The sequence below is a fragment of the Hemicordylus capensis genome, chromosome 15 (assembly GCF_027244095.1).
Source record: "Hemicordylus capensis ecotype Gifberg chromosome 15, rHemCap1.1.pri, whole genome shotgun sequence".
Taxonomy (NCBI): Eukaryota; Metazoa; Chordata; class Lepidosauria; order Squamata; family Cordylidae; genus Hemicordylus; species Hemicordylus capensis.
Window position 1 is genome coordinate 17,285,386 of NC_069671.1, and position 27,415 is coordinate 17,312,800.

The window sequence follows — 27,415 nt, forward strand, 5'->3', positions numbered from 1 at the left end:
AGAACCATAAGACAGCCACCACCAGCAGCCACTGGAGGGATGCTGTGCTGGGGATGGATCGGGCCAGTTGCTCTCCCCCTGCTAAATATAAGAGAACCACCCCTTTAAACAGGTGCCTCTTTGCAGGGGTCTCTGATGTTTCCCTGACCGAATGGTTTCTGATGTACCTTTTTGGTTCTGCCTCTTTCCTTTTTCCTCGGTTCCCAGAAATTTGGCTGCGCCCTGATGGAGATGAGGAATCCCAACACCAATCTGGAAGAGAGGAAGTAAGTATGACCGGGCAAGGTTCCTCGACGCAGCTCGCTTCTGCACAGCCTCTGTTAGAAACCCCAATGCGTTCCAGGGGAGTTCAGGTCCTTGGAATTCCACAAATGTAGGCCTTGGGTGGAACTGGCTTAGACCAGTGCATGATCTCCCGAGTTGAGGGGTGTCTTCAGGACATCCCCAGTGTGGCTGCTAGAAGACAGACCTCATCCTCAGAAAGCTCTGAGCAGGGGTGCAGCTAGAACTGAGCAGATGGGTTTAAAGAATCCAGGGAGAGGGGCGAACATGGGCCCCCTCTCCCCTAGCTACCCCCCTCGTTCTGAGTAGGGTTCCATTATTGATGGGGTTATGGAGACGTTCGTGCTGCATTAAAGCAGGCCTTGGCCCATCTTTCGTCACCTAGGAGCCAGCCCCCCAATTCAGAAGCCAGACGATGGACACTTGATAAAATTACCAGACTTAACTAATGGCCGTTGCAGAGGGGAAGGGTCAATGGGCTCCTCCTTTATCCCCTTTGCAAGTAACATAACTTAGAACAGAAACCGGGCTAACTGGGACAAATAAAATTTTTATTAAATTGCTTTCCCTCTGAACATCCCAGTCTAGGCACCATGGTTTGGTTTCTAGGCGCCACGGCCCCCCGGCGCCTGGGATTTGTCCAGACTTGCATTAAACGAGCAGTTTCCGTAGGTGCTCGCCTTTCGGTCTGCCCGTGCACCTTTTCAAACAGAAGTTGGGCTGAGCCTGGAGGTACATCAAACATACACTAGGTGTCAGACTTTTGCTGCATTTCTCCTCTCTTTTATTTGACCTGTGGCTTGGGCACTTTCCCGATTTATTCTGACATCCAAAATGGGAGTGTGACATAATGGGAGTTCTGTGACTGGGACTCCCAAATGCACAGGTGTTGGGTTTTCCCCCCCCTTTTCCAAATTTTAAGGCAGCTGCAGGAAGAGGCCCGGTGTATAAGCATTCTCTGCTTTGCTGTTTGCCTTATCGGAATTGCTCACCTCCCTCCACTCTTAGCCCCAGTGAGGGAGAAAATACTGGCCGGATCCAGGTTGTGGCCGACTTTCTGACTAATGAAGAGTGATTGCTGCATGAGAGAAGGAAGGTCTGACTAACACAGCAACTTTACACAATCTAGCAGGGGGTGGGGGTGGGGAAGCATCCTTTTCGTGGAAGCACTCTGTGCCACCATAAAATGTGTCCCTGAGGATGGTGCAGCCCTTAGGGATGTATTTTTGGGTGGCACAGAGGGCTTCCAGGGAAGGGAAGGTTGTTGAAATCACACACACACACACTCTTGCACACCAGGCATGGAGGGAGGTCAGCAGTGGCCTGGGTTCCACCCACCACCACGGGCCCCTAGACCAGCCCCTTGCATCAGTGTCTGTTGTAGGGAGTGGTTAGCCACGCCCCCTGTATCCAACATCAGACCCATGTCAGGCCCAAGAAGCGCACTGAACATTTGAACATGTTACATGAAATATTATTGCCAGCTGTAACAAATGGATCTCTGCAGGCACATGGAACTCTTCCCTGCCATAACCAGCAATCAGTTGTGTGGGTGTTGGCGGGGTCTTCTGGATCAAGGAGGGATCTTCCAGTGTCCGCTTTTCTGAAACTTTTTAATGTTAACCCTAAGTGGAGAAAAGACACATGTATAGGTTGATACAAAATGCTTGGATATCTGGGGACCCGTTTGGGAGTTAAACCACACCCCCGCGTCTGATGTTGGACGCAGGGGTTGTGTCAGGGGCACGAGGCATGGCCCCTGAGGGGCGGCGGCCCAGGTTCTTTGAACCCATTTGCTCAATGGTGGCTCCACCCCTGATTGTAATTGCAGCTGCCCTGATTGTAATTGCAGCTGCCCTGATTGTAATTGCAGCTGCCCTGATTGTAATCGCAGCTGCCCTGATTGTAATCGCAGCTGCCCTGATTGAAATCGCAGCCATGGATGCCTTAAAAAAATAAAAAATTAAACTCGGGAGATCCAATAAGACCTCCTGTGTCATATCTACCTTTAAAGACCCAAGCAGGGAAACAGCATTTCCAGACGGGGGCAGGGGGGAAGGAGCACACATCCATGTTTGGAGTGGGCAGTCTGTGAACTTGCGCACACACCCCTCTCCACTGCATCGGTTCCCAAGCAAGAGTGTCTAGTTCTGCTGCCTTGCTCTCCGCAGGAGCTACAAAGTGCGTTTCAACAGCGTCTCCTCCTATTCGGATGCCCGGAAATCCTCGACGGATGGTCCTGAAGCCAGGGACAACTTTGAGAGTACTGGGCCTCTGGCCAACGTCAGGTGAGGCCGGAAGAGTGAGGGGGCCACGGCTGCTGTCTTGGGAGCAATCCAGGGTAATGCAGGATTCGGGGCAGACCGTAGAAAGAGCCCTGCTGGATTAGGCCCGAGGCCTATGTAGTCCAGCCTCCTGTTTGCCTCAGTGACCCACCAGATGCCGCTGGGAAGCCCACAAGCAGGAGACTAAGGTGTGCCCCCTCTTCTAGCATTGCTCCCCTGCAGCTGCGGGACATGTTTGTCACCTGTGGGTTTCCGTCATCCATTGCCAGATTCCCAAGGGACGTAGGCTCTCTTGGACTCTGCTTGGCCATCCGACCCTCGCAGCCAGCCCCGTCTCTGGTTTGCTTGCAGGTTCTCCGTCTTCGGCCTCGGGTCGCGTGCCTACCCCCACTTCTGCGCCTTCGCCCGCGCCGTAGACACGCTCTTGGAGGAGCTGGGCGGGGAGCGGATCCTGCGGATGGGAGAGGGAGATGAGCTGTGTGGGCAGGAGGAATCCTTCAGGACTTGGGCCAAGAAAGTCTTCAAGGTAGCCGGATTCCTTTTTGGCCTGCCGGGGGCCGGCCTTGCTATGAAGCTGCGCGAAGCAGTTGCGCGTAGTTCTGCTTTTCAGCACCATGGCTGCACATCGTAAAGTCGACATGCCTTAGGGAGAGCAAGTGTGGAGAATGGCAGTCTTCTTGTGAACGCCACCCAGGCTGGGAAGGGGAACGGTGCTTTAGGAATATGGGGAGAGGAAGACTGCCTGGTAGGGATGTGCAAACCGGTTTGGAACTGAACCGGTTCGACATCGAACCGGTTCAGTTCGACGACTTGGTGTTGAGCTGAACCACCCCCAGTTCAGTTCAGCATCGAGCCGAATCCCCCTACCTGTTCAGGGGGGTTGTTGTTATTTTTAAATAACTTATCCCTTCTGGGGGGCACTGCCACGGCCATGGGGGTATCTCCGGAGGTTCACCCTCCCCCGCCAGCCTCCTTTATTGCCAGATTTCGGGAGGTCTTTTTTTTTTAACTTCAAAGCCCCTGAACTGAATTGGGGGGGTTCAAGGGGGTGCAAAACCTAACTGGATTTGAACCAAACCAGGCCAACTAGTTTTGTGGACACCCCTACTGCCTGGCACCTGCTGTATCCACTCCATGCTTGGCTGAGGTGCTTCGGTTGTGCCTGGCGCTTTTCCGGCTCTCCAATCTGGACAGCCATCTGGGGAGGAGGTGGAGTCCCCCAGGATGCTTTCCTTCCTCGTGTCTGTGGGGCCACGTGTCTTGAGAGCCTGGCATGTTTTCTGCAGGCAGCGTGCGACGTGTTCTGCGTGGGCGACGACGTCAACATCGAGAAGGCCAACAACTCGCTCATCAGCAACGACCGCAGCTGGAAGAGGAGCAAGTTCCGGCTGACCTACGTAGCCGAGGCCCCCGAAATCACACAAGGTACTGTTCGGGGCTGGTATGCTCTGTGCGTGGAAATATCAGGCTAAATTACTCCTGAGTAGTCCTACTGAAATTAAGTGGTCCTTTAGAATAAGTCTGGATGTCAGGCACTGGCCACTTCCACACCGTCATTTTGAATCTAGATTTAATGTAGGTTACCAGCATCTGCCTGGTTGTGTGAACCCATACCAAAGTGGGAATCGGGGGTTATAAACCAGCTTGGCATGGGTTCACACAATCAAGTCAGCGTTGGTAACCCACCTTAAACCTAGATTTGACAGATTGTGTGAACCAGACCATTGTCTTTGCCGTACTGCATAGTTATGTCCTAGTTCCTTAGTGTGTGGGAGTAATGCAAACCCTTGGTTACCAGTAGGGGGGCAGAAGCAACAATGACCTAACGACAATTTGCATGTCCAGTGTAGTCCTCTTCCAGTGTTCAGCTCCCGATTGGTTCGGCAACAGCCTGTCCTTGACCTGCTGCACCTTCACTTCTTCCCTAGTCCATCTCTTCTCTTTTCACCCCCAGGTTTGTACAGCATCCACAAGAAGCGAGTCTTTGCCGCCCGGCTCCTAATGCGTCAGAATCTGCAAAGCCCCAAATCAAGGTAGAAAGTTCAGTTTCAACCACGATGTTGCCTTGATGGGATTGATCATACTCTGACTCTGGCAAGGCTTCCCAGGCTGGAAACCCACCTCCCTCCCTGATCCAAAAAAGAGGATTTAAACCAGCTGTTCTCAACCTTGGGTCCCCAGATGTTGTTGGACTACAACACCCATCTTCTCCAGCCTACAATGCCCAAAGTCTAACAGCATCTGTGGAGGACCCAAGGCTGAGAACCTCTGGTATAGAACTGGCACGGAATCTTCTGTCCACAGGGATGATGGGTCCCCAGATGCTGTAGATTACAGGCCTGCTCAACTTAGGCCCCCCCCAGCTGTGTTTGGACTACAACTCCCATAAATGCCAGCCACAGTGGCCAATAGCCAGGGATTATGGGAGTTGTGGGCCAACATCTGCAGGAGGGCCAAAACTGAGCAGCGCTGCTGCAGAACCGTAACTCTCATATTGTGCCATTGAGTCGGTGTTGACTCCGGGTGCCCACAGAGCCCTGTGGTTGTCTTTGGTAGAATACAGGAGGGGTTGACCATTGCCATCTTCCCAGCGCAGTATGAGATGATGCCTTTCAGCATCTTCCTATATCGCTGCTGCCCGATATAGCTGATTCCCATAGTCTGGGAAACATACCAGCGGGGATTCGAACCGGCAACCTCGGGCTCCCTAGTCAAGTTATTTCCCCGCTGCACCATTAGGTTACTGGCTGTGAATGTGGTGGCAAAGGTGGCGAGGGTTATTCCAAGCCAGCCCTACTTATCATGGAGAACGTTGAGTTCGATGATAAATACATGTGCAACTATGCACCCCTTGCAAAGTCCATGAGGGTCAGAACAGTCCCAAAGAGCTATTCCATTGGAAGGGTCAGGGATTTTGCCACCTTCCTGGCTTCTCAATAACCTACCGCCTGATTTGGCTGCCTCACCTCACCTCACGAGCGGACCGCCCCGGATAAATGTTTAATGCGCTATGAATAAGATTCCATGCCAGATATTTTAAAATTAATGTGATAAATCCTGGAATGGCTAGTGTGGGCTTTCGTTTTAGCTACAGAACGTTCTCTGAAATGTCTGGAGTGCCAAAGTGTGTTAACCACCCTGGGGCCTTTGAATGAAGGATTTTTATATTATTAGAAATATGAAGAATAGTAAATAAAGAATAATAAATAAATGCAGTTCCCCTCTCCCTTCAGCCGGTCCACTATCTTCCTGCGGCTTCACACCAACGGGCACCAAGGGCTGCGTTACCTCCCCGGAGACCATCTGGGCGTGTTTCCAGGCAACCATGAAGACCTGGTCAACACGCTGATTGAACGGCTGGAAGATGCACCTCCCACTAACCAGCTGGTGAAGGTGGAACTTTTGGAAGAGAGAAGCACGGCCTTAGGTAAGAATGAGTGCTGGGAGGCCCTACTTTTAAAAATCCCAAAACATTTACATGCTGGTTTGGGCTGGTTTTGCCATGCTAGTTTCACCACTGGGTGTTTTGTCAGTCTTAATCGTGTTTGTTTGTTGCATGCCTGAAACTGCAAGGTGGCCAAGTTTGCAGTGAGGTGGAGGAGAGGTCTATCAAAGGCTTACTAGTCTGATCAACAACTACTAGGCTATAGGGTACCTTCAGCCTCACAGGATGCCTCTGAATAACAGTTGCAGGGGAGAAACATCAGGAGAGAGGGCCTGCCCATACCTCTTGCTAGGGGTGTGTGCAAAACCGGCTGGCCCGGTTCGGTTCGAGTTCGAACCGGACCCGAACAGGACTGAGCCAGTTCGGTTTTGCCCCCCATCAAGCCCACCCCCCCAGGTTCGGTTTGTGGGGTTCACTAGTCAATTAAAAAAATATTTATTTTTTTTAGTATTGTTTTAATTTTATTGTAAACTGCTTTGAGATTATTTTAATAAAAATCAGTATATAAATTGAGAAATAAATAAATATAAACAAACCCGGTCTTGGCAGGTGTCATCAGCAATTGGACAGATGAGAGCCGTATTGCTCCCTGCACCATCTTCCAGGCATTCAAGTACTACCTGGACATCACCACACCTCCCACGCCGCTCCTGCTCCAGCAGTTTGCCTTGCTAGCCACTAGCGAGAAGGAGAAGAAATCCCTCCAGGTTCTTAGCAAGGTAAGGGGAGTAGGAGGTACGTGCATGGTGGGGAAATGCTCCATCCTCCCCTCTCCATCCTCCACTAAATATAAAACAGCTGTTTTCCTGGCCATAGGGATGAAAATGTGTGGCCAATTGACAACCGAATGCATGTAATTACTGTATTTACCTGAATCCAAGACTAGGTTCTTCCCAAGTTCTGTGACGCTAGAGATCAGGAGGTCATCTTCAATTCAGAGTTGTCTTCTTTTCAGGAAAATACAGGGCATGGTCTGTATTTAGCCTTTATTTTTAAAGGGGGCTGTCTTAGCTTCAGAGTCATCGTCTATTTGAGTAAATATGCTACTCTTGAGTCAACTGTTTTGTCACTTGATCTATGCTGGCAGTGGGTGGGTTTCTGTAAATTTGATGTCATGGTCTCTCACCTGCACACAAAGGCTCCTGAGGATGTCCCTTCGGAGTCAGGGTCTGGTTGGAAGGACAAGACACCCTCTGTCCCTCAGTGGCCTTGCAGCCTTATCTCTCTCTCTCTCTCTCGGACAGGGCCTGCAAGAATACGAAGAGTGGAAATGGTCCAAGAACCCGACTCTGGTGGAAGTGCTGGAAGAGTTCCCGTCCGTGCAGATGCCTTCCACCCTCCTCCTGACCCAGCTTCCCTTGCTGCAGCCTCGCTACTACTCCATTAGCTCCTCCCCGGACATGTACCCCGATGAGGTCCACCTCACCGTGGCCGTGGTCTCCTATCGCACCAGAGGTAAACCTGACTCCTGCCCCACTTAGGAAAATGCCCCACTTAGGAACGTAGGCAGCACCATCAGACCCTCGGTCCATCTAGCTCAGTACGGTCAACACAGACTGACAGCGGCTTCTCCAAGGTTGCAGGCAGGAGTCTCTCTCTCTCTCTCTCTCTCAGCCTTATCTGGAGATGCAAGCAGGCAGGTGCTCTTCTCAGAGCATCCCCATATCTTACAGTGCTCACATATAGTCTCCCATTCAAATGCAAACCAGGGTTGACCCTGCTTAGCAAAGGGGACAACTCATGCTTGCTACCACAGGACCAGCTCTCCTCCTTGACAGCTTTTTGATGCCTTTCTTCAATGGCATGTCTCTGCCAATCCATTGTTTCCCCATGTTCCTGTTTTTCAGACCCCTACTTACCATTTCCTATAGTCACCCCGACTCTTGACCAGCTCCCAAGCACTCTATTCTCCCTCCCCTTCAAGCATACAGACCTTCCTGAACTTAAGCACTTGAAGTTTCTTGAGATCCTGATCTCTTTTTGCCCGAATTCCCAGTCTCTTCAGCCCTTATTCTTCACCAACCCTTCATTCAGGTTCCTCTTTATTGCCTCCTTTGCACCCTGCCTTCAGCCAACTTGCTTCTGGGCTCTCTTGTAGCTTCTGGGGCCTCCTCCCAGTCCTCAGCCTCCCCCTGTGTGAAGTTTTAAACCCAGACAGACTGACAACTTTCCCTTCCCTCACAGACGATAGACTGCAAAAATCTTTGTTTCACAAGTAACTGAACATTCCATGCCATCACAGCAGTTCAGCCAATCAGAGGCTTCACTGCCAAGCACAATGTAATATAAATATTCTACAGTTGATATATGTCAGTGTTCATTAGTTGATATGTAATTAACAGCTGGTATGCAGTAGTATTAGTATTTTATAGTATTAAATTGCCGACATGCACAGGTATTTAATTACTGACAGTACCTGATAATACTCTGTATCTTGAGAGCATTTGGATAGACAAATACAATGGCACTTGACCAATGACAATTTGTGAGATTTTCTGTCTCTGCAACCAAGAGATTCCAGTGTCTCAAGCACTCAGATTTCAACAGTGGAGGTGAAATTTCACATTCATAATTTGAATGGTGACAATGGAAAACGTGGCTTCAAATATTTTGTTTTGTAAACTGCCAAGAGGCTTCAGTAGTGGGCTGTATACAAATATGTTTAAATACATAAATACAGTTGTCGTATTTCTATACTGCCTGATATATGTATCCCTAGATGGTGTGCATAATTTAAAATACAACAAATATAAAAACAGAATAAAAAAACCAAATAATTTTATGGAATAAAAACTATCCAGCAGTTTTAAATTAATTTTAACTAAAAGCCTGAGAAAACAGGAGCATCTTGAGCGTCTTTTAAAAAGCAGTCAGAGATGGAGAAGCTCTTATATATGCATAACTCGTCTTTCTGCCTCTTCCTAGACGGAGAAGGGCCAATACATCACGGAGTCTGTTCCTCCTGGTTCAATCGGATACAAACAGATGAAGTCGTGCCATGTTTCGTCAGAGGGTAAGATGGGGGAACCATAGCTTTGAGAGTTGAGCCAGAAAAACTTGGACTTCAGCTAGTTTTGATCCTATGGAATACCACAGGACTGAACCAATTTATCTGTCTGTCTGCCTATCTATCTATCTATGAATGATATTTTTATACTGCCTGATATGTATATCTCTAGGCGGTGTACAAAATTTAAAATATTTTAAAGTCACAAATTAAAATACATGACAATAAAAAATAAAATAAAATAATTAAAACAAGGGTTGTTCCCCCCCCCCCCAAATTATTAAAATTAAATTAAAACTTAAATGCAATTACTTAGGCTCAGCCAACTTGTGGATCACAACCTTGGTAATGTTGCTTTCTTGTGGATACCTGTAGACCTTGAGAATGGAGGTATAGTTTTGATGTCGCGTTCTCAGAAATGGAAACCCTGGCTGACATCCAGACTACCGAAACACTCGTATAATACATAAAGTTGTGCACTCACAGGAAAAGTGGGTAGCTGTGCAAAATCCCGAAATTGCACTCAGGCACAAATGTTCCCCGTGTTGTAGAGGGGGAGGTTTCCCAGCAAGAGGAACACCACCAGCTGCCATCTATCTATCTATCTATCTATCTATCTATCATTTTTATACCGCCTGCTGTGTACATCACTTGTTGCACAAGTGCACGGATGTTACACCCGTGCAACTCTGTTCGGGAACTCAAGCTCCCAATGTAGCGCAACATCCTTGCGCTTGTGCAACGCATTATTTATTTATTTGGCATATGTATCTCCCTCTCCCAACCCACATCTCTGTGCGGCTTCCAATAAAACAGCATAAGTTAAAATGAGAATTAAAACAAGGACAGTTTCTGTAAATCTGATTAAAAGCCTGGATGAATCAACGTGTCCTAACAGCCCTTTTGTAAGCTGTCGGAGATGGGGTGGTTCTTATTGGGGCAGGGGGTGCATTCCAAAGCCTCGGGGCAGCAACGGAGAAGGCCCTTCCCTGAGTAACACCTTCTTCTTCTGGATGTCAGCCAGTGTTCAGTGTTCCACTATATAAAGTGTGTGTGTGTGTGTGTGTGTGTGAGACTTGCATTTCTTCCCGTATAATGACTGGGGGGATTGACCATGATTGCATGCCCATGAGAGAATTGTGTTTCTGTTCCTCCAGAGCGCCTGGATTCCACATGCCACAAGACCCACAGGTTCCCTTGATCCTGATTGGCCCCGGGACAGGGATTGCGCCTTTCCGGAGCTTCTGGCAGCAACGCCTCTTTGACATCAAACACAAAGGTAGGACCAGTCCCGCATCAGCTGGTGGGTGTGTTACCCTACCCCTCTAGTGGCGGGTCTCTTAGAGCAGGAATGGCTGACCTCTTAAGCTAGGGTGGGCTGCAGCGTTCCCTCTAACAGGGATTCCCAGATGTTGTTGACTACGACTCCCAGAATCCCCAAGCCAAAGCCATTGCAGCTGGGGATTCTGGGAGGTGTAGTCCACAACATCTGGGAATCCCTGTTACAGGGGACACTGGTGGGCAGGCACATTTTTGAGCTCTTGGCTACTCAGTTGGTGACAAAAGGATCCCGCACTGTTGCCAGTTGGCTCCAGTAGGGGTGGACGTGGTTTGTCTGGGCTCCGTTTCCTCCCTCTGCCTTAAGGGCAGTGGCTGTTGCCACCACACCTTTATATGTGGGAAGATCTCCGTTGTCAGAGGCTCAGAGATTTGCCATCCTTTATATGCTGGATCCACATTCAGTGTTGCCGCCATCCTATCCGAGCTGGAGAAGACACTGCAGAGAATGAAGCAGCTCCGAATCAACTCGGACGTCAGGAGTCAGTCATACAGAGGGAGCTACTGTGAGCTGCCATTTGTTGTTCCTAGAAGGTTGATAAGACCCATATCATTACACACACACACACACACACACACACACACACCCCATCCTCTTTTGGCTGGCTGGTTCATGATCTTTGCTTGTTGACAACATCAGGGGTGTTTGCAGGCAGCAATGCAATGTGCATTTTATATTGTGAACCACGAGGGACTTTTTTGTATGATGCGGTATATAAATGTAAAGTAAGGAAAGTATGCCGTCGAGTCGGTGTCGACTCCTGGCGCCCACAGAGCCCTGTGGTGGTCTTTGGTAGAAATTAGGAGGGGTTGACCGTTGCCTCCTCCCACGCAGTATGAGATGATGCCTTTCAGCATCTTCCGATATCGCTCCTGCCCGATAGAGGTGTTTCCCATCGACTGGGAAACATACCAGCAGGGATTCGAACCAGCAACCTCTGGCTTGCTAGTAAGTCATTTCCCCACTGCGCCATTAGCTGTCTATATAAATGTACTATAGTATTATTATTATTATTATTATTATTATTATTATTATTATTATTAACAACAACAACAACAACAACAACAACAACAACACCTGTCTGACTGTGTAAACAAGAAATAATAATATAATGGTGGGATCTGCAAAGCTTTCCCCCAAGTTCCAAGGGTGATCTTACTGACCATATGGATGCTTCTGTGCTCTGCACAATCGTACCCTCTGTACCCAATCCCAGCGGTGAATCTGCTCATGAGAACAGCCTCAATATCTAGTTTATCAAATAAGATGGTATAAGGGCGATGAGATACGCATTTCCACACTTCAAAGTTTTTTTCAATGACCTTCTTTAATGTGCAATTGAAAGTTACCAGTTTAAGAATGTAAAAACATTCAAAAGTTTAAAAACTTAAAAAACTGAACCACAGATGTAGCAAAATAGCAAACGTTTCGATGTAAGACATATATCAAATATGTCGTTCATATATCTGTAGATAGATAGATAGATAGATATAGATATAATCTTAATCCGAAAGCTCAAAACTGTATCGGCTCAAACCTACTGGGAAATAAGGCTGCATAGAAATATCCTCAGTACATATTTATTGTTATTTCTTTGCAGCCTTATTTCCCAGCAGCTTTGAGCTTATACAGTTTTGAGCTTTTGAATTAAGATGCAAATTAGCTGCTTCTTGCCTAAACTGCTGAGAAGAGCCACCTAATGGCACAGCGGAGAAATGCTTGACTAACAAGCAGAAGGTTGCCATTTCGAACCCCTCCTGTATTCTACTAAAAGAAAACCACAGGGCTCTGTGGGCGCCAGGAGCCGAAATCGACTTGACGGCACACTTTTACCTGCTGGGACTAGAGCTACAATCCAGACCCACTTCCTACACACACACACACACACTCTGCCCCTCTCTCCTCTAGGGCTCAAGCCGTGTCCCATGACCCTGGTCTTTGGTTGCCGACAGTCCAAGATTGACCACATTTACAAAGAGGAGACCCTGCTGGCTAAAAACAAAGGAATCCTCAAGGAGCTCTACACAGCCTACTCCCGGGAGCCCGGCAAACCAAAGGTATCCTGTTTCACGCTGGCCCGGAAGAAAACTTGCTGACTGCTGGATTACGGTTAAAGCCACTGAGCCTTATTAAAACTGAACAAAAAAATAATTTGATCCACAGTGCAGGTATGTTGTGAATATGCCTAAATTACTCTTAAACATGTTAGGCTACCTGCATTGAGGTTTTGGACTTGTGGTAGCAAGCATGGATTGTCCCCTTTGCTAAGCAATGTCTGCCCTGGTTTGCATTTGAATGGGAGATGACATGTGTGAGCACTGGGAGATATTCCCCTTAGGGGATGGAGGCACTCTGGGAAGAGCAGAAGGTTCCAAGTCCCCTCCCTGGCAGCATCTCCAAGATAGGGCTGAGATTCCTGCCTGCAACCTTGGAGAAGCCACTGATAATCCTGAGCTAGATGGACCAATGGTCCCACTCGGTATAAGCCAACTTCCGATGTTCCTATTTTGCACTGATTCTTACACACACGCCCTCTGTATATCCTTATACCCTTTTACTGCCAAATTTCTGACTGTAGGCCTGCCTTTCTGTCCAGCTGCGTTTTGCTCTTCAGGCCCGAGAGGGAGGGAGATCACCTCTGTCCCCACAAAAGCAAATTTGCTCCTGCAACCCCCTGCAAGATGAAGGGCAAGACGAGGCTTTGCACAGAACATTAAAGTTGGTAGGGACCTCAGCAACACTGGTGGCTGCCTTATACTGAGTCAGATCCTTGGTCCATCTAGTTCAGTATTGTCTACACTGACTGGCAGCAGCTTCTCAAAGGTTTCAGGCAGGAGTCTCTCTCCCAGCCCTACCTGGAGATGCTGCCAGGGATTGAACCTGGGATTTCCTGCATGCAAAGCAGATGCTCTACCACTGAGCTACGGCCCCATCCCTTAAGGAGAACATCTTACAGCAGGCAATGCTCACATGTAGCCTCCCATCCAGCTACAAACTAGGGCAGATCCTGCTTAGCAAAGAAGAGAATTCATGCTTGCTACTGCAAGACCGGTTCTTTACCCTGCAGGCACTGGTGGTCTTCTACTCCAATCCCCTGGCTCAGTGCAGTGCAGTGCAGGAATCTGCGACAACATTCCTAACAGATGCCTATCCAGCCTCTGTTTGAAAACCTCCAGTGAAGGAGAAGCCACTTAGGGATGTGCAAAGGAAAACCAGTGAAGGAAAGCCCACTTAGGGATGTGCAAAGGATTCAACCAAATCGGTTCGAATCCGAATCAAATTCAAATAGATTCGACACAAAACTGCTTGCAGAGAATGGGATTCGATTGAATCGAATCCGAGTGAATTCGATTCAAGCTCGGGCGAATTTGGATTGATTCAACTGAATCCCATTCTGTGTAAGCCGTTTCGAGTCGAATCCATTCGAATTTGGATCGATTTGGTCAAATCCGTTGCACATCCTTAAGCCCACTGCACGAAGCAGACTGTTTTTCCACTGTCAAGCAGCTCTTAGGTTAGGACATCCTTCCGAATGTCTAGCCAAAATCTGCTTCCTTCTCATTTCAACCCACTGGTTGTAGGCCTGCCCTCAGGAGCAACAGAGAACAGGTCCATTCCTCCTTCTGTGTGACAGCAGTTAGCCACAAAATGGCTGGCTTCTCCTGCCTTCTTCCACTTCCCCTTGGTGGGGAGTAGCCTCAGCCCTAGAGAAGACGCACCATTTCCCAGCGTGTCGGCCTGCTGGGTGCACTCTATGCCCAGACCAACGATGCCTCTCCCCACACACACTGCCATCCCTGTATTGTCTCCTTCTGCAGAAATATGTGCAGGACATCCTACAGGAGCAGTTGGCAGGATCCGTCTATAAAGCGTTGAAGGAGCAGGGCGGCCACGTCTACGTCTGCGGCGACGTCACCATGGCCGGAGATGTCCTCAAGACCATCCAGAGTATTGCAAGACATCAGGGCAAGCTGATAGCAGAGGAGGCCAGCGCTTTTATCAGCAAGCTAAGGGTGAGCAACAACATCCCACCCAGTATGCCACGGGGCAGCCGACATTCCATTCGCGATGCTCTGCAGTTCCTCAAAGGGATAAGGCCACCGGATTTGGGCTTATGTAGATGTTGCTTGTAGTCCATTTCCGGGCCCAATTCAAAATGCTGGTTTTAACCTTTAAAGCCCTAAATGGCTTGCGACTGGGTTACGTGAGAGCGCGCCTTGCCGCGTATGTCCTGGGTGACTACTAGGGACAGGGCCTTTTCGGTGGTTGCACCCTGTTTATGGAACAGCCTCCCCTGTGAGGTTCACCTGGTTTCATCACTTTGTTCTTTTAGACACTGGTTAGTCCGCCCTGGTTTGCATCTGAATGGGAGATAACATGTGTGAGTGCTGTAAGGTATTCCCCTTAGGGGATGGAGCTGCTCTGGGAAGAGCATCTAGGCTCCAAGTTCCTTCCCTGGCAGCATCTCCAAGACAGGGCTGGGAGAGACTCCTGCCTGCAACCTTGGAGAAGCCGCTGCCAGTCTGTGTACACAATACTGAGCTAGATGGACCGATGGTCTGACTCAGTAGAAGGCAGCTTCCTGTGTTCCACTAGAAAATAGAAATAGAAGATCTGTCCCTACTCTGAGAAGTTTTCAATCTAAAATTTGACATGGGGAAAAGAGGAAGGGGCAAAGGAAGACCAGGGAATAAAATAAGCATTTAACTCAAAACAGTTTTGACCTCCTCCACCCCCGCCTTCTGGGCCCTTTCCTTCTCTCTCTTAAGCACCTGGGCTATGCAGGCAAATAACCGAGCATGGATTGTCTGTGCCCTGCTTCCCCCGACCCCCTCTGCAGGATGACAACCGATACCACGAGGATATATTTGGAGTCACCTTGCGCACATACGAAGTGACGAACCGCCTCCGATCCGAGTCGATTGCGCACATCGAGGAGAGCAAGAAAGACACGGATGAGTGAGTTGGCTTGCTTGGCTTTTCCTTTTTTCAACCTGGGCTTTTGTTTCCCTCGAGTGCGTGGGCTGGAGAACAAAATTCTTTTGTTCGGATGTCTCGGTGGCGAAGTCTGACGCCATCGTCGGAGTTTTGGGTGATGAGTGGGTGGGGTTCAGCATGGCGGAGGCACACCGTTGGGTTCCAGCGTTTCCGCTCTCGGCGGTGGCCCATGTGCTTTACTCTGAGTAGCGAGTCAGTCTCGGCATAAGGGCGGCTTCATATGCAACGGTTGGTTCTCAAGGCTCCAGCCCTAGAAGCAGGGGTCTGCCCGAAACCGGAAAGCTCAGTTCGGGTAGAACTGGACTCGAATCAAACTGGGTCCGGTCTGGTCTGGTTCTGTGCACACTAGAGCCGGGCCCGGTCCGGCTCAGGTCTGTACCGGATCGGGCCCAGTTTGTGTGGATGCATTTTTTTTTATTTAACCCCCCCAAAAATGCCAGAATTACAGTCATTTTGGGGCTTTGGGGGGTGCTGCTGCAGTTTTGGGGGTGCTCGCCTGAGGTTCCCCCCCTCCTGCTGGCTTCCCCCAGTCCTTTTTTGCCCCTTTCGGCCATTTTTGGCCCATTACCGGCTTCTCTGTGCTGGCGGTGACCATTTTGAAGGCTGCCACACATGTGGCCGTCTGCGTGGCCGGATCAGGACCCTGGCCATACAGATGGCCAGTACCCTGCGCAGCGGCCTTAGAAATGGCCACCGCCAGCACAGAGAAGCCCGAAAATGACGGGGGAGGAGGAACCTCGGGAGACACACACACACACCCCGCAGCCACGGCAACACCACCTGAAGCCCAGCAATGGGGGTAAGACCACCATTTTTGTGTGTACAAAACAAAACAGGCTCTGGACCAGACTGGCGGGTTCGGCTCGACCTCGATCCGAATCAGGCCCCGTCCAGCTTGAGGATGAGCCCTTGAGCTGGGCCAGTTTGAGTGCGAGCCGGCTTGACCTCAAGCTTGACCTCGAGCCAACTCGCATGTTCCTCCCCAGAAGCATGCAAAGCAAGAGACCGGTCCCTGCCCCAAGGAGTTTACAATCTAAAATCTGACCACCTGCAGCTGCTTTCCCCTCGGCGAAATGTTGCTCAGGACTCAATGTTAGAGCCGCCCTATAGCCTTGTTTAGTGTTCTTTTAGGACTGCCTCTCCCGAAACGATGGCAGAGTTGTTCAAAGCCATGCCAGTCGTGCCACAGAGTGGGGCGTATTTACTTCTCTAAATATAAAACGGGAAAAAAGGTCTACCTGCTCTGGTTTAATTTTGAGATCTGAGGAAGGGAGCTGGAGCTTGGAGAAGGGCAAGCTGGGTACATGTATGTACAGAAGACAGTTGTAACAGACACACAGAGAAGGCAAAAGGATGGAGATGTATCAGTCGGGTACCAAAAAATCCCTGATAAATGGGGACAGTTGGCGCATTTGACAAGCCAAGTGCAACTCTAAAAAGAAAGCATGTAGAGTGGTCTAGTCCGATTGTGGCATTTCTTGTTGGAGAAGTCAAGCCCTGAGCAGGACTGGCGGCTCAACAATCGACAAGCCTCCTGGCTCTCCTTTTCCCCTCCCAACGAGAAATCTGACTTGGTCTCAAGAAGTCTCTAGCAAGGGAGGCTCTTCCAACCCTTCGCTACCTCCACTCCAGCCAGAGACCTACAGTCCCGGCCCGATACTGCCATCTACTGCCCAGAATCGTTCTTAGCACTCTGCAGAGTTGTGTGCATTGGGGGATGGCTTTTCTTCTGTACGTCTGTTTTGTTTTCTCTTAACCTCTCCTCCTCCAGGCATGAAAGATGGCGTCGCTTTGGTCTGAATTATTACCAGGGGCCGTAGTTTAAAACTTAGGGAACTGTGCCACCATGTTCTAGCCTTCTGAACCATGGATTCCGTGGCAGCAGTTTGGGCAGAGTTCTTGAGGAGGTTCTTGAGGTGCAGAAAAGGACAGGTGGCAACTGAAGCCTCCAGGCAGGGCTGGTGTCAGTGAGCCAACATGGGCCCAACAGAGAGACCCCAGCCCGCCCTTGAGGCCCGCCCGCCCAGTGCCCATTGTGGGGAAACAAACCCGTTCATCTGAGCAAGTTGTTGTTTGTTACTAATGGATATTAATGAATCCTAACTGGGCAAAGATGCACCTTTTTGCAGTGGCGATTCTCTTTCCTGAGCAGGGGGGAGAGCAACTGGCCGTATCCGTCCCCAGCACAGCGTCCCTCCAGTGGCTGTTGCTGGTGTCTATCCTATGTTTCTTCTTTAGATTGTGAGCCCTTTAAAAAAGAAAAGAAAAGAAACTGACACTCCAGAGGTGACATAGGCGAGGCTGCTTGCTTTCTGGACAAAGCAAGCCATTCCTTTGCCCTGCTTGGGGCAGAGATGGAGAAAGGCAGGGGGGGCCGGAAGGCAGGGTCACGCGCCAGGTTTTGAGCCTGCATCCAACATCTGGGGTCAGCCAGGGGAGGCGTTCCTTCTCTTGCAGAGGATGACTTGTGGGGTGACATTGAAACCGGGGGGAACATCAGGAGGGCGGGAATTCCCACGCAGGGATGGACGTGCCTTCCAATGCAGCTGCTATTCTGGCCCTAACCGTTGCCTCTCTTGCAGGGTGTTTTGCTCCTAACCTTGGCTGTGTGGCCCACGATGGGGGATGCCAGGCCAGGCCTGTTCCCAGCGGCTCCTGCTGCTCTCTTCCAGCCCGTGGGGGGCTGGGTCCTGTACTGACCCGTCCACATCCGCTCCTTTTCTCCAGGGACTCGACAGGGACCCCCGGCAAGCCCTCTACTGCGCCTCGTCCTGTTGTTGTGTCCTGAAGGATGCTTTGCCGACGCGGATGGCGGCGGAGGCGCCGACGCGGATACCGACGATACTCTTTCCCCTCTCCCCTTCTCGCGTCCTGTGGCGGTTTCTTTTCTCTCCGTGTGCCCTCCTCCGGAGTCTCCCGCTCAAGCGCCCTGGCTTTCGGCAACCTGCAAGTGGCTGTAACCGACAAAACCCCAGACTTTTCTTCTTCTTCTTCCTCCTCCTCCTCCTCTTGTTAATGAGGCCATTTTTGCGGCTGCATGAAATCACCACCTTAGCGATCATGTGCATCTTTTGGTGTCCTGGGGCTGATGGTCAAGATGCGTTCCTGCTGCGGCAGAGAAGTGCGGAAATGCCAACCTTTGCCAAAACCTTTGCCCAGCGTGATGGGCTCTAACCAGTGGGCTGTATTGCCCCGCCCCCCCGGTTGCCTCCCATTCTCTCCAGTCTGATGCGAGAAGGCGGTGGATGGCTGTTCCATTGGCCTTGTGCAGACTCTCAGATCCTCCCTTCACAGTAGGAGTGTTTTGTGTTGAAGAGATGGTGATCCCACCCCATGTCCACATCTTCCTCTTGGTCTCAATTAATGTCTCAACATCCACTGTGGCTCCAGTTTCCATCTCCTTCCTCTGTACCTCCCAAGGTCTTCTCAACCCTCTGCAATGTGTCTAGGCATTCAGTGGCTGCCCACGAACGCCGGTCTGCTCATGGGCCATGATGGACAGGCTGCCCAAGAAGCAACTGCCTGCCCTCGCCCAGTCTTCCAAGGGCGTGGTGGGGAGTTCATGAGGACCCTGTGTCTGTGCAAGCCCCCTTAGCATTAGGGGGAGCAGGGCAGCTGAGCTAGTAGCCACCACCTATTTAACCTACAATGTAATACCTGGCTATTACATCCAAGGATGCAACGGTGGAGCATTGCATTCTGGGTTAGAGAAGATGGCAGCTGTCAGCATGGTGGCAAAGAGCATCTGGGAGGCGCTGCCATTGGTTGGAGTGCTTCTCAATGGCCGTGCTGCTGACCGCCATCTTTTTTCCACCAGGGCTTCAGAGGACATCCAAGGGTCCTTTGATGGCCCTCGGTCAGTTACCACGTTGACCGACTTCTGACCAGCCCTCTTGAGGACTGGAATCTTGCCAAGGGTGAGAGTATGCGGGAGAGCCTCCTAAAAGTTAAGGGCGTGTTCGCGCGTGCTCTCTCTCTCTCTCTCTCAGCTGGCTTATTACTGCCTTCGGGTGAGAGATGAGTGACTTTCCCAGCGCCACCCAGTGAGTTTCATGCTGAATGGGGGGGATTTGAACTCGGGTCTCCCCAGAGGGCGGGCATGAATAGGCAGGTGCCCCCACCAGGAAAAATGGCTCGCCCTCTCATCGTACACACACCCCAATTCTATTTCAGAAATTGAATATGTGGGTCACAGCTTGCCCACCCATAAATGAACTTTGCCCCTTCTGTGTGCCCCCCCCCCTCAATTCCCCTCCCCAGGGGTCTGCTTCTGTAGACAATATTCAGCATCCCTAGTATCTCGCTGGAGCATGTGCCTTTCCAGCAGAGTCCATTGCTAGAGAAATGACAAAGTCTGGTTGGGTTTAGACCCCATAGTCCTGTCCACTGACGTTGCAAAGCTACTTCCGTTTTCCCAACCAAGATCTCTTAAACCAAGTTGACCAGCTGATTGTTTATTGGGATCCTCTGGAATATCTTGAACGTGGCCAGACGAGAACGCTCCACATTCCGGTCCAACCCACAGACCGTCTGTTTCCCCAAATATAGGAAATTCTCATCACAGCATGCCTTTGTGAGCAAAGAACAGAACATAATGCAGCCTGTCATCTTGCAAAAAATTAAAACAAAACAAAACCGCCACACTGTGATGGCTTCACGTCACTGACCACGTCAGATTAGTCATCTGAACATACCCAGACATGTCCCAACTGCTTAGAGGATTTTGCAGGTAAGCAGTCAGATGGGTTTAGGCTACGCAGAGCACAACTGGAAGTTCTGGTGTTCAAGCCCATTTACAGAAAGCTTGTGTTCGTTTACCTGATCTATATTCTACTCTGTCACTAAGAAAATGATCAGCAAAAGAAGGCTACATTTATGCCGGGGGGGCGGTGGTTCAACAGGTGAAGCCAACGAGATGCCATTTCCATTTACTAAATAGCTCCGATTATGCTTCTGACTATTATCTTCAGCTAGGCAAGTGGTTTGATGGCTTGAAGACATGAGACACCCTCTTTATCTGAAACCTTTTGCCTATTTACTCACCCCGACAGGGATAATCATAACCAGCCAGAGCAATTGATTTACAGTACAGTTCCACCTCAGTGGCTTTGCCTCTTGCACTTTTCCTGGAGAAGCGATCAATGCCATTTGGAGCTGGTCTCTTTTCAGGGTAAATCCTCTCATCTCGCTGTGCTCCTCTGGTTTCCTCCCACACATTTCCTGGCTTGTATAAAAGACAGTGCAGTTGCATTTCATGAGAGAGGTTTCTTTCTCTCTCCAACAGAGGCTGGAGGAAAGATCAGCTCTGTTCAAGAGACAACTTTGTTCCATGAGCTAACGTTTACATTATGTCAGTAGGTGCTGCTGCAGTGCTTGTTAGCTATGCAAAGAGCATCATAGCGACACCTAGTGACAGTATATGAGCATTACAATTCAGCATTACTACACCAAACTCATTTTCAAAGCCATCTACATATTACAGTGCAGAGAGGATGCTCATTTAAACACAACTCTGCACCCTAGGCTGCATAAAGGCAACCAAGTATGTTAATGGTGCACACACATCCCTATTCTTTCCTATTGGCTTCAGCAGGCCAGCTTAAATCCAAATGCACGAATGGAGTTGTGGACTGAGCAATTTTGTTTTACGTTTGCTTTTGCCTGTGTAGGCTTGACGTGGGTGAGTGCCATCTTGGATGTCTAGAGGTCTCCCCAACCATCTGACTCCTTGTGGGTTCTTCCTTGCCAACACCGGCCCCCTTTCCAACCCCTTTGGCTCGGCCCCCTTTGTGTCACTGTGCCTTCTTTTTATTTATTTTGTTATGTTTTCAAATCACTGCCATCAATCAAACACTGATGTACAAATCACAGTCGCATTTCCTGATGTGGATGGGCAGTCCGGTTCATTTTGTAATGTATAAACACTGCACAAATGTCTGTTCCTTTGGAGGGTGGGAGGGAGGTGGGCGTCTTGGATCATAACAGTGCTTTCAGCGGTCAGAAACATTTCCGTCCCCCAACCTCCGAGCTCTCGACGCTGCCAAGTCTCTGCCGTCTGTGCAACGTGCTCAGCACCCTTCTCATGGACTGACTTTTGCTCTTGTTCGCAAGGTATCCACACTGTTCTAAAGCATGCACCTCCTCCTGTATAGTTCGGACCTCCTGATTTTATGGAATACAATACTTATGCCTGTTCGCATTGCAATCAATTAAAAAAGTGGATTGAATCCAGCGCATCACTCGGTCTTGTCTTTTAAGGGCTCGTCGTGGCTTTGGGGGCTCCTGCCTCATTAAAAAGGGACCTCGGATGGTGCCATGTACTTCATGGGTAGGCATTAGGCGCTTCAGTTATTCTTGGACTACAACTCCCATCATCCCCAGCCGCGATGCGATTGGATGAATTGAGGCCTAAGTAACTTGACCCACTAGTTCGTGAGCCAACTGGGGTGGTGGGTACCATCTGGGAGGACGAATGCTCATTGCGACATGCTGCAGCCTTTCTCCCTGACATGCCCTGTGAGTCCCCGCCTGAAAGCTACATAAGAAGAGCCCTGCTGGATCAGGCCCAGGAAGGCCCATCTAGTCCAGCAGCCTGTTTCCCACAGTGGCCCACCAGATGCCCCTGGGGAGCCCACAGGCAAGAGGTGTGTGCAGGCCCTCTCTCCTGCGGTTGCTCCCCTGCAACTGGGATTCAGAGGCCTCCTGCCTCTGAGGCTGGTGGATTTCTCTACTGCCCTTCCAAAAACAGCTCAAGGCGGTTTACACAGAGAAATAATAAATAAATAAGATGGCTCCCTGTCCCCAAAGGGCTCGCAGTCTAAAAAGAGATGTAAAATAGACACCAGCAACAGTCACTGGAGGTCCTGTGCTGGGGGTGGAGAGGGCCAGCTATTCTCCCCCTGCTAAAGAAGGAGAATCGCCATGGTTAAAAGATGCCTCTTTGCCAAGTTAGCAGGGGTTAAATAATAAATAATAATAAATAATAAACAGATGAAGTAAAAAGCCCCAGATGTTGTAGCTTTGCCTCGTAAGGAAGGTGCTGTGGTCCAGACCGGATGCAGGCTGCAGCCTCTTTGTGAGAACAGGCAGGGAGGCTCTTCAATGAGGCGAGGTGAAGTGGTGGCCTCAGGTGGTGCATTATTGGGGCGGCAGCAGGGTGGCAAAACACACCATGCCATCTCCCTCTGCCATCTGTGGACAGCTGGGCAGCAGTTCTTTAACTCTGCTTTTTGTTACCACTATTCAGCCTCATTTAAGATTTCTTGACTTCATGAGCTGAGCTTCAGTGTGGTGGTGGGGGGGCATTTTAAAATCTTGTCTCGGCCCACTCCAACCTTGCTACCCCCTTGGAGGAAAGGGCAGTGGAGCCCTGGGGATGCTCTTCAGAGGGGGGAAGAGTGCATGTGCTGTGCATGACCAGGCCATTGCCACTGCAAAGGACAAGGGGGCGGTGTGTGCATGCATGGGCGCGCATACACACAATCAAGCAGCAGTGGCATCTGGCAATCCACCTGTCGCCGGAGCAAGGAAGGTCCCCGGCTGCAGTGCCCCTGCCAGTCAGAGCAGACAGCACTGGAGTGGATGGGCCAATGGTCTGACTCGGCAGGCAGCTTTTACAGTTTGTCGGCAGGACTCTTATTTCATTCACGTAGGGAGGAGCCAAGCCATGCCTGGCCATCTCAAGGGCTGCAGGCCAGTCACAAGTCCACCTGCTCGCCTGCTGTTTGCAGTTGCTTTTTCTGGGAACAGAGGAAGCGGCTTTCTAGGGAGTAGCAGCTTCTCCCAGGTTCCAAGCACGAGTCTCTCCCAGCCCTACCTGGAGATGCTGCCAGGGATGGCACCTCCTGCATGCCAGCGAAGCACCCCCGCTCCCTCCCCCCATAAAGCATCCTGAAACCTCGGAAAGCCGCTGCCAGTCCGTGTAGACAATGCTAAGCGAGACGGCCGGTGGTTTGCTCTTGTATCCGGCCGCCTCTTTGGGAAAGATCAGAGCTGGGGGCGGGGGAGAAGAAGAGCATCCGCTTTGCATGCAGAAGAAGGCCCCTGGCAGCATCTCCAGCTTGGCCTGGGACGGGTCTCCTGCCTGCAACCCGCTGCCAGCCAGTGTGGTGGAGCCACCCACCCGGGGCCAGCAGCTTTTGCCGCTTCTCCGAAAGCGCTGCCTCCTCGTCGGCGCTCAGTCAGCGGAGCATGCGCAGACGCGGCGGGCCCCCACCCCGAAGCCCGAGCGCCGGTGCTGCGCTTTCCCGCGGGAGAGGCAATTCGCAGACGCTCCCCGAGGGCCGCCTCTCTCGCCCCCCTCCCCCGGCGGCCCCGCCCGGCCGAGAGTGCGCGCGCGTGCGCCTTGGCGACGTGCGGCTGCGCCGAAGCGGCGGCCCTTTGGCGACGCTCCCTGGGCGGCCGCGCAGGTCCGCTCAGCAGCCAAGATGGCGGCGGCCCGGGCCGAGGCGGCGGCGGCGGCGGAGGGGCCGGGCCCAGCCCCAGCCTCAGCCTCGGGGGCCCCGCTGAGCCTGGCCGAGCTGCCCGGGGAGCTGCTGGAGCTGATCGCCTGCTGCGGGGCGCTGGGCGCCGCCGACCTGGCCCGCCTGGCCCGCACCTGCCGCCGCCTGAGGGAGGCCTGCCGGCCCCGCGGGAAGGCCTGGCGGGAGCAGCTGCGGCGCAGGTGGGTGCGGGCAGGGCGCCGCCCTCTGGGCATGGGCAGAGTGCGGGGGAGGGAGTGCCTCTGGGCATGGGCAGAGAGTGGGGGAGGGAGTGCCTCTGGGCATGGGCAGAGTGCGGGGGGAAGGCGTGTGGGTAGAGAGAAGGGGAACTCAAGGGCTTAGGGTGCGGGGAGTGAATTGGCAGCAGCTCTGTGGAGAGCAAGAAGAGGGGGGCTTCTGGGCATGAGCAGAGTGCAAGGAGAGGCAGTACTGCGCTCGAAGGGCCAGTGGCCTGACTCGGTGGAAGGCGGCTTCCAGTGTTCTTAAGAGCTGCCGGGATGGTGGTGAATTACCAGCTGTCTTGCAGATAGGTGAGAGGGGGCTTCTGGACATAAGCAGAGTGCAGGTGGAGGTGTTATTGGCTGTGAGTTGAGGGTTAGGGGCTGCGGCTGTGTGGATAGAAAGGAAAGGGAGCCTCTGGGCATAAGCAGAGTGCAGCCAGGAGCACAAGGGCTGGGTGGTGGTGAATTGGCAGCAGTTGTTTAGATAGTAGGGAGAGAGGGCTTCTGAGCATAAGTAGAGTGCCAAGGGCTTGAGGGTTCGAGACTGCAGTAGTGGCTGCGTCGCTAGCAAGAAAAGGGCGCATCTGGGATAAGTAAAGTGCAGGCGGGAGGTGCCCTTTGCTGAGAGCTCGCGGATTGCCTTTTCTCTAACTCTGGCAAGACCCACCGCCCCCGATTCCCAAGTGTGAATGTAACTGGGAGCTGTGGTTTGTTGCCGATTGAAAGTGGATGCTTTCAGTTGTGTGGGGAGTGTGCGAGCCGAAGGCATGCCCTCCCAGCAGGGGAGTGTGAGTTCTCATTCATGTCTGAACTGGGTCATTAAGGAAGCTCTGCTCTGGCTCAGTGGTCCCAACAATTTTTTATCATCTGTGTGCAGAGTGAGTTTTGTTCTGGGCGGCAGTATCAAGGCAGGGTGCGTTCACATGTGCATTCAGAGTGGGGCCTTCCTGGTTCAACCTGAACGGGATCTAAAATGAACTGAGCAGACATCCAGAAACTTGTGAGCGTGTGCACACGCCTTAGAGGGAACAGTGGTTGGGGTTCGCTGGAGAACATGCTTTAGAAACAGAGGAAGTTGCCTTATACTGAGTCAGACCCTTGGTCCATCTAGCTCAGTATTGTCTATGGATTCCCAGATGACTACAACTCCCGTAATCCCCAAGCAGAGGCTATTGCAGTTGGGGATGCTGGGAGCTGTAGTCAACAGCATCTGGGATCCCCTGTTACACTGATTGGCAGCAACTTCTCCAAGGTTTCAGACAGGAGTCTCTCCCAGCCCTATCAGGAGATGCTGCCAGGGATGGAACCTGGTATCTTCTTTTGCATGTCCCATCCCCTAATGGGAATGTCTCACAGTGCTCAAATGTCATCTCCCATCTGAATGCAAACCAAGGCAGACCCTGCTTAGCAAAGGGGGCGATTCATGTTCGCTACCACAAGACTGGCTCTCCTCCCCAAGGAGAAAGCCACTGGTGTAAACAAAAAAGAACTGCATCGTGGTAATAAGAATGAAGTTTAAAATTCTCTCAATAGAAGTGGAGGAAAATTTAGAAATCAGAGGAGGGCACTGGCGTAGCCATGGGGTCCTCACATTTTCTACCATTGCTTGTGTCCCCCCAGCTGCCTCCTGGCAAGCTCTTTTCCCATGCATCTTTCCATTCTCTATTTTCATCTTGGGTGGGGTCAGCAGCTGCCCGATCCCCACTGACTGTAAACTCATTGCACATTGTCCTAACTTGGATTGATTTGGCCATTTCCCCCCCTGTTCAGTGTGTGTGAATTAGCCAGACAATAATTTTTGTAGAAATCCATACAGAGAAGAACTCTTAATACTGCTCAGAAATGGTAGGACTGATTAGGCGGTGCTAAAATACCCTGGTGCTCTACGCCTTCAGTTTCCATTCATTGGCCTTTGGTTTGGTTCCTCGTAGTGCAAAGCTGCCCCTTTCTGCCGATGACACAAGTTGGTGGTCTCCTGTATTGTTTCGCCACTTGGGCGAAAACCCTTCTCTGTGAGAGCCCCTTCCCGCTCCGCACAGGGCTGCACTTTTCTCTGTGCTCGGAGGGCCCTTCCAGAGAGACGGAGCCCCCTCTTCAGAGCTCTGGGAGGAAAGCCTTGGAAGACTACATTTCCCAGCCCTGGGAGACTACACTTCCCAGCACTCTGTGCACGCCTTCCAAGATGGTGCAGGGGCTCAAGAGGGCTCCTTTTCCCTTCAAGGAGCCCCCTGGCGCTGGGCACAGCCCAACACCCCCACGGTGGTAATGGTGGCCTCCACATGGTGCCAGAGGGACGGTGCAGAATCCTCAGCTTTGGCCCCAAGCTTCAGACAGGCCCAGTAACCATGAAGTTGGGAAGCCTCCCTGCGGGTCGATGGCCGCCAGGCCTTACCCTCAAGCATCAGTAGAAAAATGTCAACTTGTAGGTGTTGTTAGTCTTGTTCTGCAGCCTCATCCATTTAGCGTCCCAAGCCCAAGCCTGAGGAGGCCCTTGACTAGCTGGGAGGGGTTGAAAGGGTGCACGCAGAAGGAGAGTCAGAAAGAGGGCCAGCCCCCGCTCCCTCCGGCAACTGGTTCTTCAGTGACATGTTGCGGCTGTGTGCTTAGCCATCATGGCTAATAGCCCCTGAGAGTCCTGTCCTCTCTGAACTTCCCTTATTATCTGAGCTAGTGGCCCTCGCCGTCTCCTATAGCCGTGAGTTCCCTAGATTAATTATGTTGTGGGAAGTACATTTTTTGTCTGTCCTGAATCCACTAGCATATGGTTCCACTGGAGAATGCTCCTTAGTTCTGCTTATATAGGAGAGGGAGAGGGAGAGAGACCCTTTTCACATCATGCTTAATTTTATCCATATCTCTGTGTTCTTAATTGTCAACTTTCTATGCTCAGTAATCCCAGTCATTGTAGCCTTTCCTCAAAGGGACGCTGCTCCATTTGGCTTGCCGCCTTCTGCAGCTTTTCAAGCACTACAATAGCCTCTTTGAAACAGGGTGACCAGAACGACATACCGTGGTCACATCTGGACGCACCATCGGTTTATGTGAGGTTGCTGCCACACTGGCTGTTTCCTTTTCAATCCTTTTCTTAATGATCCCTAGCGTAGGGCTTGCTTTTCCTGTCTTTGGTGCCGCGGCATGCAAACCGGTGCTTTCATTAAACTGCCCGCCACAGCCCTATGATCTCCATCCTGGTTAGCTGAACTGCCGTTTGAAACTCTCCTGGTGTATATGTGGAGGTGGGACCTTTTGCCTCAATCCTCAGCCCTTTGCACATAAATTACACTCAAATTCATCTGCAGTTGCTTTACCCATTTACCCAGTTCAAAGAGGGCAACACGGGCCCCAAAAGTGATTTTTA

At 51.1% G+C, this 27,415-nt stretch overlaps 1 protein-coding gene across 12 annotated transcripts in view; it reads left to right on the plus strand.

Annotated features, from left to right (window-relative positions):
* The window catches only part of NOS1 (nitric oxide synthase 1), a 174,486-nt gene that overhangs the window by 127,828 nt on the left and 19,243 nt on the right, over positions 1-27,415 (plus strand). For 9 of the 12 annotated variants that reach the window (XM_053279386.1, XM_053279385.1, XM_053279387.1 and 6 more), the window contains 13 exons: positions 208-266; positions 2,454-2,570; positions 2,919-3,093; positions 3,854-3,992; positions 4,522-4,600; positions 5,801-5,994; positions 6,562-6,731; positions 7,257-7,467; positions 8,938-9,025; positions 10,177-10,298; positions 12,267-12,415; positions 14,177-14,371; positions 15,199-15,317. In XM_053279386.1, the coding sequence (XP_053135361.1) occupies positions 208-266; positions 2,454-2,570; positions 2,919-3,093; positions 3,854-3,992; positions 4,522-4,600; positions 5,801-5,994; positions 6,562-6,731; positions 7,257-7,467; positions 8,938-9,025; positions 10,177-10,298; positions 12,267-12,415; positions 14,177-14,371; positions 15,199-15,317 (1,817 nt within the window). Of the gene's footprint in view, positions 1-207; positions 267-2,453; positions 2,571-2,918; positions 3,094-3,853; positions 3,993-4,521; positions 4,601-5,800; positions 5,995-6,561; positions 6,732-7,256; positions 7,468-8,937; positions 9,026-10,176; positions 10,299-12,266; positions 12,416-14,176; positions 14,372-15,198; positions 15,318-17,938; positions 21,593-23,742; positions 24,019-27,415 lie in introns of those variants that run through there. The other 3 variants (XM_053279395.1, XM_053279394.1, XM_053279396.1) reach the window with 3 other exon arrangements.